General features: G+C 33.2%; 1 protein-coding gene across 1 annotated transcript in view; it reads left to right on the plus strand.

Moving 5' to 3' along the window:
* Positions 1-10,563, plus strand: part of LOC105617115 — a 73,200-nt gene that overhangs the window by 30,448 nt on the left and 32,189 nt on the right. Inside the window, exon 3 of the mRNA XM_012198693.1 lies at positions 8,705-9,116. Within this exon, the coding sequence (XP_012054083.1) occupies positions 8,705-9,116 (412 nt within the window). The remainder of the gene's footprint in view (positions 1-8,704; positions 9,117-10,563) is intronic.

Below are 10,563 nucleotides of genomic sequence, written 5' to 3' on the forward strand. Positions count from 1 at the left end.
GAGAGAGAGAGAGAGAGAGAGAGAGAGAGAGAGAGAGAGAGAGAAGTATAATACATAAAATAATATAATAACTTGAGATGAATGTAAATATTCCTACGCTTAATATCAATTTATTTTCAATTGCAATGAAAATATTAACAAAATTATTTATCCATCCAAATGTATACACATAAACATATTGGATTGTTAACTTTCGGAAATATGTTCGAGATGTGTTCTCATAAATATCCCAGTAGAGATAAGCTAGGGTTATTTGCTTCACCGATGCAGCGTCAGAAAGCTATAACCGCGGAAAATCCATAGGGAAATAAGCCGAATCGTATTGGTGAGACTACAAATTGTCATTCCTTTTATACAAGTAAATTCGGTTTATTTCATACATAAAAAAAAGAAGATACTTTTTGATTGCTGTTCTGATATTATTTCGCGACAAGTATTTGCATAATTAAGAAAAAAATATTTCGAATAAAACTTAATTTCAGATTATAGGTTTATATCCCAAATAAAGCAAAGTGAAATAATACTATGATTAAAATAACATCTATATATTCCTGATTGTTATATTTAATGCAGCATTATTTCGTATTATCGCAATTGTATCTCGATCACAAAACTATATTTTTAAATAAAATTGTTATATTTACTACTTCAAATATTTTTAATTTTTATCAAAGAATTCTCATTGCCTCTCACGATCCTGGCAAATGCGACCGCGATTCTTCTTTCCACCAATTTATTCTCTTACTTTATATCCGGCATATCAATGCAGCACGACAACCGTTAATTAAACATTTTCCGAACAAAGTAGCATCGATTTCCGACGGGAAAATAAAAGAGATGGAAAAATCGTATCGAGCCAACAGTCTACCGGTAATAACATCGATAGCAGCCGCCACTTTGTATCGCCCTCTCACTCGCCGGTGAACGAAGATGCGATCTCTCAAATGAGGGACCCATATGCTGGACCGCGCTGCAAATACCCAACTAACTTAGTTGGATAGTATATGGCGTACGCTGGCGTATGATATAGATAAAATGTTAAGTACATATATGCACTTATAGTGAACGAGCTACGGTTGACAGCTGTCTATATCGGACATTAAATCTATCACCTTTCCTCTATAAACGCTTTGATCAACTTTGATATTTTATCGAAAAAATTAGACGGGTAAAAATATCATCAGCTATCTTTTAATTTTTAATGTTAATTATCTCAGGTGAGAGGAAAAGGATAAGCCTTAACGTTTAAATTTTGTTTCGATATAGCCAATTTCTTTTTTCCAATACTTTTTTCCATTGATTAACTTTTTTATTAATATAGATATATATATTTGTTTGGTATCGTGCTTTAATGTCTAGCGTTTTTATTGAAAATAAAAGTTCTACAGTATATTTTTATGAAAGTTATAAGCAATCAAATTGGATAGATTGCTATATACTGCATTGTTTCCGTAATATGGCGTTTAAAGATTAAAGAGAATAAAATTCTTTTGAAACGAAGTTTTGTATTCATCGGGAATACACCCGACTGCTCACAGAATTTCTCGGCTATGACGAGACGGTTTTATTTTCTTTGTTTTATCTTGGTTTCGTTTTTAAAAGTTCATTTCTTCGTTATAGCACTCAGACACGGAGCTCGTTCCGATGAAGAACTTGGAACGAGAAAATATAGGAAGATCGCAAAGTTCATATACTTTTGATAGGAAAGCAAAATACAAAACGAAATGAGTTTCACGCAAAGCCGACAAATAGTTCGTAAGAGAAATGTAATTTGCAAGAAAATGAAAGACGCTGAGGATTTTAATTAACGAACAATAGAGAAAGAAAATCTCTCAATAGAATTGTGAAAGGCTCTGAAGTTTGGCTTTTGCTAGAAATTGCTTCACTGAGAAAGAATATGTAACGGCCATTCCATATGCAAAATACGTGGCGAAGATATTTCAAAGTGATAACCAACCCCACGTCACACATCCGAGAGGGAAAAGTATATCTGAGAGAAACTTTTACTCTTTTATAAACGGAATAAATCTTGAAGTGAACGATGCATTTATCTCTTATGCATTTGGCTGGATAATATGCACACAGTTAAAACTGGTATGACTGCTATTTCAATTTGGAGACAGCAATGACGGCACAATTCGATATCCGATATCATTAGCAACAGCGGATTAATACAAAATTTTAAAAGAAATTGTTGACTTTATTATATATGTATCCCTTAATTCCTTCTTTCAAACATGAAAGATCATATTGAAACAGAAACAAAATATTTTAACATGACTAAGTTATAACTTGATTTACGGTATCGAATTAACTTTACAGTGAGAATTAAGTATATTAATCAACTTTTATTATACGAGGTATATTAGAGTCTCATTCTTATATTATTTCAATGTAGCTGTTATTTCAAGAATATAAAAAGTTCTATCATGAAATTTGATAAAGCGAAGAAATTTTTCAACAACAAATTATTGTTTACTAAGTTATCGAAAAGTTATTGTGAGGTATCGAGAATTAAGATGGAATTTTTAAACACGAATATGAAAATCTCGTAATTCGATTCTATATCCATTATGCATCGTAAATTTACGTAGCATACGAAATGCACGTGCATAAGCCGAGAGCGAGCAGCAACCATCAGTGCGGGCGGGAGGTTTTCCGGTGAAAAATCGCGGATGCATCGAGCTATGCATATTTCATGCGCCACTTCACGATGAAATGAAAACCCCGCTTTCCTTTCCTCGTCGAGCTTGCCACGTTAACACCCCCGGACAAATGCCCGGAGCTTTACGCTCGTAATTAGAAAGACGGTCTGGAACTCAGGATTTCCCTTGATTTCAGTAAAATTCTTAAATTACTTGAATTAAGTTTGCGGAAATATTATTGAGCGAGTTGTATTCCGGTGGTATAAATAAAATAAAAGTGCTAAGAGTTAATGTAGTCATCTGAACCTGATTCAGTTGCCGTATTGACAAACTCACCTTTGAAACTTGTTTTAATCCGTTTTAGCGTAAAATCAGGCATTTGTGTCAAAATAACGCATGTGTAGCAAAATTAACTTTCATCGTTATATCCTTTCTCTTAGAATTTATAATATATTGTGTTTAGATAAATAATTATGTCAAAATGCTGCAACCATAATTTTCACCTACTTAATTTGGAATTTGGCGTCGAGATTCGACTTAACCATCGAAGAATATCCATCAATTTATTTTATAATGGCAGAAAGAAATAATTCGAGAACTGTCGGATCGTTTGTATTCTGGCCGGATCTCTAGATTTTCCAATTGGGAAGCAGTCTGCTACTGGCAACTTTCGAAGCTGAGATTCTTTTCCTCGTTTATTTCCCAGCGGTCACGGTAATAGCAGGCATCACTTTTTGCCTTCTGCTAACGTATCTCGTTGCTCTTTCGTTGATTCTCACTGCCAGTGAAAACGTATCGGCTTCCATTGAAGAGAATCACTCATTAAACTAGTTATCTATACGTGAATCTTTTTAATAAATCTTCTATTCGTCCCTGTATGTTTCACACGCTGATCCCAGATCATTAATGATTTGGTTGGGAACGCCATAGATTCCACGAAATAAGTCAGAGATTAAACTAATATTGTATCTACTCATATTCCTTACATTGTTAATAATATATAAAAATGTTATAATTCGTGAAAAGTATGATTAAAGTGACTTGATTTCCTGAAAAATTGAGATTTGATTTCCTAATAATTTTCTAAAAAAATTAAGACATTAAGAAATCATATTATAAGATATTTCTTTTTCCATACAAAAAAAGACTCAACAAAAGACCTTCCAACAATTTCACGGTTCAGAGAACACACTTTTAAGTAGAAGTTTTTAGAACAAGTTACTGAGAATGCTGTTAATGCTCCGCAAGATCAATCCAATGATGGTTCCTAATCCTGATTTGATGCGAACAGATTTATTCAATTATAGTATCTTTCGGGCATGTTACAGCGAGCTGATAAAGAGTCGCACAGGGTGAGTTTTGTGTACAACAAATTGTTCGACTAATGACCCGATCGTTCATTTAATTGTTACGGGTTGGTACACTCGTAGCGATTGTTCGCGAAATTGTTTCTCGTGCATCCCCAATTGAACGATCCTCCGTGAAACATAGGAGAAACATATAATATCGGGAGCTTTTCGACAAACAACCGACGCGATAGTCCGTGGTTAGCATTTACACTGGCGTTTGTGACTCCGGTCGAATAATCCCGGAACCTGTTATAGTCAGACACAGCCCAAAATAGTCTGATAACCGGCTGAACTGAACCCGAAACAGTCGGCCGATATTCTACCAATTCAACTGTAATATCGATTGCGCCGATTAAATAATTTACATTCCGTATTTGAAAATTTATTCCTTCGAGTGTTAAATAATTTATCCGAATTAGTCAATATTAACTAATTATTAACTAAGCTTTAAACAGAGTTCCGGTTGAATATCTAATTTTGAAATATTGAATAACTCTAACAAAATTCATAGGTGCGGAAATGTTATATTCGTTTCTTACTGAAAATTGTACAATTAAGAGAGAAGTATCTCGTCACTTCTAAAGGTATTGATCTTTCCTTGAAATGCTTTGCACAGATCTACTGAAGAGACTGCGGTTTAATGGCATTGTGATGGAATATATTGTGCGAGAAAGAGAGAGAGAGAGAAAGAGAGAGATAGAGAGTGTGTACAGTGTTTAAACGTCGACTACTAAAGGCGAAATTGCTCTACAGCTGTGAAGCATAGTGGTTTTCGTTCACTGCTCGTTTCCATTCAACGGAAATTTATCGTCGCGATTTCGACTCACAATCGTGAAAAGGGCATGAATGCGATCGTTGTCGAAGCGTTGCTTCGAAGGGAAAGGGATAAAACGTCTTTGGGAATGCAACAAGTCCGCGAGATGCCTTCTTCTTCTTCTTCTCATTATTCTTTTGTGTCGTTGGAACTTGGCCAAAGATGACCCCCTTGACAACCACTCTCGTTTTGCTTTTCATGACTTCTTTAGTATTATGTATTTTTTTCTCTTAGATTTTCTTGGCAGCGCTTGATTATCAGTTTGGCGCTCGTGATAATTGCAGATTGCATCTCTCGCGAAATCTATTAGGTCTTGTCGAGATCTAAAACCTCTAGTATCAAATCAAATAGCACCTAATCGAATAAAATAGTATTAGAAATTATAGTAGAAATAGTATTAGAATGTGTCGCTAACTCGCTAACTCAAAAATGTGACAAAAATGTAACATTTAACATTGTGTCGATGACAATATTGCCTATAAGTTTATGTTTTTGATTTAGAAGCAGTAAAAATGAAAAGAACATCAGCGATTATGTTATGTCTTAAGATGAACTAGGCATTATAATAAAATTTTTAAAACTATTTCAATTTTTCTCATAATAAATTTCTGTCATATTTTAATTTATTTAATAAAATACTATCGTCGTACTTTTCTCGCGTTTTTAAATTGAATTAAATCCAAAATCTTTTCCTGAAGATGTTCGCTTGCCTAACTATATTCTTGATCTAGAAGTTCTAAATCTATATGAAATAATTTTTTAATTAATAAAAGTTGAATATAGAGATGACAATTTTTATTGTCGAGGAAGATATTAATAAGGACAAAGCTATTTGAGAGATATCTATTAATGTTGTCTATTAATGACGCAAATCTTTTTTCAAATGTTTTTAATATTTTACGCGCGAATCTGAAATAAAATTAGAAGATTCATTATTTAACTCTTCATTATAAAATAAAGCTTTTCGATTAAAAAATGAATTCTCAATATTCATGTAAATCTTCCTTATAACTTGTGGATCATTCTCATGATCTTGTGGCACGCTAATTGCAATAAGAAATCCTCGCGTTTGACAATGTGTTATTAAGTGGCACGGCTTACCAAAAGCCGCTTACATGCGTAGAGCGGCTTTGGAAAGCTGCCGTGCTCACTTCACTGCTTTCGATTGCTTCGAGATTGCAGATTTCAAAGGGCTTCATTCGCACTTCTGGTTCACCGTAATGATCAGCTATCTAAATTCGCGAAGCGTTCAATTTCGATCGTATTCTGCGAGATTTCTCAGCATTTTATTCACGATGCAATTTACATTAGTAATGAAATCGATCCGTAAATTTTACTTTCTCCTCTTTCTATTCGATATAAAATTAATTTAAATTTAATTTATTTATATGTTAGTTGATGTCTCCTAATAATATATAGAAATAATTTCTATATTTTCCTTATCATCCCTCAAATCAATATTCATATAAATTGGATATAATAATGATTTCGAATCATGCATTGCACGATAATGGATCGATCTGATACGTATTAATATAATAACATAATAGTAATATAATATTAATACATCAATCGCTGACGAAAGATGTTCATCATTAATCACTAATTTTGATGTAAATGTCTGCAGTTACAAATGATTTAACGATGCGTGATAAATTTCTTTCCGTTTTTTATGCCTCTTTTAATAATCCAAAACGCCTAAGATATATTTGCTATATAGTTGATACTTATTATCAAATTTTAATTAACATAATATTTTAGCCGCGGATTTAAATTACTCGAATCTTATAATCAATACAATACATCTAAAGTTACATAGAGTTTCCTACCGAACTTAACGATGGAGTTAAGTTGTTAACAACTCGCGGCGAGCATTATCGACTCCTCCATTTGAGATCGAGGGCTAAGAGTCACGCTTGACCTGGGTTAGGTTACCACGGCTGCTTTCGCTGAGTACACCATCGACATTCGTAATCGCGAGAACGATATTATATCATCGACCTATCCCAACGTACGGAACCATGTGTCAGTCCGAACACGAGGGAGTCATCTATTATTCCGCACGAAGGATTCTGCAATCATTTGTGTGAATTAGTGTTCCTGGGAATTACATCCGTGGAGTCTCATTGATCGTCATTAAAGAACGCTATTTTAATTTTGCAAGCGACGCGACTGTAATCTGAATTTAATACTTATAGCTCGCACGTAATTATCTGCATCGCGGATATGATATAGAAATTATTTCTTAATAAAAATGATCAAAGACACGATAGATATAATATATACACATAGATCTTAGGAATCCCAAATCTGGTATTAAAATCTCTAACAATGCAAGATAATTTTACTCAATATGACCTACCTAAGCGATTTTTTTGCTAACATAAGTTCAACATTGAAATCGGGTAGTCAGATTCAAAATAAGAAATAGTTCTGAAAATTAATTGAATAAAAATCAGATATATTAGGCGTAATTACTATATTACGAAATTCTGTTTTATTTTGAATTCTAACGATATTCTTCAAGGAAAATATTAATTAAAGAGATGCAAAAAATATATAAAATATAATCATAAAAATATTGCCTGAATTTTTCAACCCTTCAAGAAAGTAGCTCAACTGAAATGTTGGGAAAAAATATAGCACTAAGATTTTATAAACGCATCTCTTCTAGTCTTCGTTCATCTTCCTGATTTCGTAATCTGGAGAAAAAGCATTTTACTTATCCTCGAGGTTACTTTTAATGCGAAGCTACGAAAGAAATACGTGTTCTAGATGTTTCTTTATTTCGCAATTTTAGTGACTCGTGCCGCGACTCCAAAGGTATCGTCGTACAAAGTCGTGCTCGCGAAACTTTTGAATAGCGGAAAAGCGAAATCAGTCAATATCTACTTACACTATAACGTGTAAAGAACTTTCAATCCCTTTTACATAATAATAAACATGCAATAAGAATCGCATGAGCCAAATCATTGCAAACATATTTGTTAATACTACACATCTTGTGTCGAAACTTTGATCTCGTATATTTGTTGCACTTTGATACCCATTAATTTAATTGACAACTTTAGGAAAATTGCAAACGAACAAGCTACCTGAATCTTTATATATATATATAATATTTATTATTATATATATAACCGAAGAACTTTCTATTGTCAAGTATTTGTAATTATACTTTAAATTTTTAATAATAAAATTATTTAAGAGATAGATTTATAGATGCTAGAAATTTACACTCTGATTATTAACATTGCACTAAGAAAGGGAGATATCAAAATAACTATAAAAATATTTATATGCCAGATTATTTACGATTACATAGAATATATGGAATTGAAAAGACAAACTGGTATTTTTATATACCTTTTATTTTTTCATATTTTATCATGACTTATCCATCTTACAAATTTCAACAATTTCACAACAATTTAGTATGATGCGTTTTTTTCTGTGCAATTTTAATAGCCAATAATGTATAAGTGAGATAGACAAGTAAAAGAGCAAATTTTACTCCTTAATTTTAGCTCGAAAACGACAGTCCAAAACGAACAAAAACGACTGCATGAAAACTTACTTATTTCAAGATTACAGTGAAGTTCAATACACTTATTGCATAGAAAATTGATCGCGATTAATACGGAGAAGTTAAATATAGGTACATCGTGAACAAATTTATCTCTACATGGAGTAAATCTAGAAATTGATTATTTGCTTCTTCATCGAATAGAAATAGAACATAGAATTATCGTATGAGAGATATAGCATGCAAAATACAAACAAAGTATAGATAGGAAGTGCGTACAAATTTTAATAATTTTATTAATCTTGCGATATCTTTCATATTTCTTTCAGTTTTTGTTATCTCGCATATGTGTTTTGTTATTTGTTCGCAGGCAAAATTCCGCGTGATGGTGGAGGAGAACGCAGCAACCGGCGCCCGGCTGGATGGCGAGCTGGAACGCGCTAGGGGCGAGTGCGCCATACTTCGGGGTGAATTACGCGACGTTCGTGGCGCCTTACCAATCGTACTGAATAATAATAACGCCGGCAATGGCAACTCTAACAGTAACAACAATTCTGGTACAGCAGCCAGTGTTTCCAGTGGCAATGCGAATCCCGGCCAGGAAGGCGAGACTCAGCAACAAGCACAACAGGAAGATGGCAAACGGCTTAGCGCTGGCAACAGCCCCATCGAGAAGAGAAGCTCGGCCAGTGATAAATCCGCCAGTCCCATCGACAAACGGACTAGCCCGGTAGACAGGAAAGATAGAACCAGCCCTATCGAGCGGCGAGCCAGTCCCGTAGGTCTGTAACAAAACAAATTTTTTATATTTTTTATATTTCATTATTTTCTTTATTCAACTTTCTGTGAACCTTAATTCAATAAACTTTTATTCTCGTTCAATTTTCATGAAACAAGAAATTTAACTATATCTCGACTTAATGGATCTTGCTTTAAATTATCTCTGCTCATATTTATGTTTATTATTGCGTAATTTAATATTAAAGTAATTAATGTAATTATACAATAAAATAAGATATTTATATGATGAATTTTATAACTTCATAAATTGTTGCATCCTATTCTGCTACACAATATACAATTTTTAATTTGAAATATAATTAAGTGCACACGTGCCAGTGAATATTTAAAATCGATTTTTCCGAAAATGAAAGCTTACATGAAAAAATTTTATTCTTTGTATCACCAGTTATAAAAAAATATTCTGTATATCCCATTTAAAAGTCATAATATTTGAACAAGTACTGAGAGCGAATAGCTCAAAAAAGTGCGATTAATGATATAAGAAACCGTTGGTTTTAAATAAAAAGATATTTTCGTACCATACTTTCATTGAAGGAAACAAGATCTTAGAAGAACTTCATAGGTTGAATGTTGAAAGTTTATTTCGCGCCAAAGTATTTTCATAAAGACAGCACGAGTACGGAAATGCATTTAAGCTGCAGGGCAGAAGTTATCGACTTCGCACAAGCACTTCAGCGGATAAGACTTTTTAAGAAGTTCGCAAGAATGAAATTTTAAGACGGCGTGGCGCGAATGTTTTTCGTATTTCCACGTTTATCTTAACTTCTCTGGCGAGTTATCCTATATATTTCAGTTACGTGCTGTTGTTTTTATGACCGACCATGATTCATAGTTTTCTCCGCAGCTTGAATTCAGGATTGCCATATTTAAACTACTTATTGCAACTCATAAGAGCTGAGTTCTTTATTAGGTTGCAGTAGTTATATCGTGGAATATAAAGTTTGCGCCATTTTATCTGTTTCTATTTATTTGCAATTTTCGTCCTTTTTAACACATTTATCCATTCTGAATAATGTTGGATATTAATTCGTCGCAGGGCTAATATTTTAAAAAATACATTTTCTATCAAGATTAAATCTCAAAAATTTAAACTGCATGGCGCTAAATGTAGGCGAGATTATACTTGGGGACATGTTGTATCATGAGACTTTCTAATTACTTTTTTGACGTTGTCAGCTTAGTTATATCATATATCATTTAGTTGCAAACTAATATAACTGAGCAACCAACATTAAAAATCTCGTTATTATTAAAAAAATAATTATGTTCCTAGATACCACAGTCTCGCTTATACTATGTTTGACACAAGAAATGTGTTAATGGGTTCATGAAACCTATTTACAGAAGATCAAAGATAAAGAGTGTACATTAATATACTCGTATATTATACAACTCTTGTCCACTCTTTGACTCTCTCTCTCTCTC

The sequence above is a fragment of the Atta cephalotes genome (assembly GCF_000143395.1).
Source record: "Atta cephalotes unplaced genomic scaffold scaffold00011, whole genome shotgun sequence".
In the NCBI taxonomy this organism is placed as follows: domain Eukaryota; kingdom Metazoa; phylum Arthropoda; class Insecta; order Hymenoptera; family Formicidae; genus Atta; species Atta cephalotes.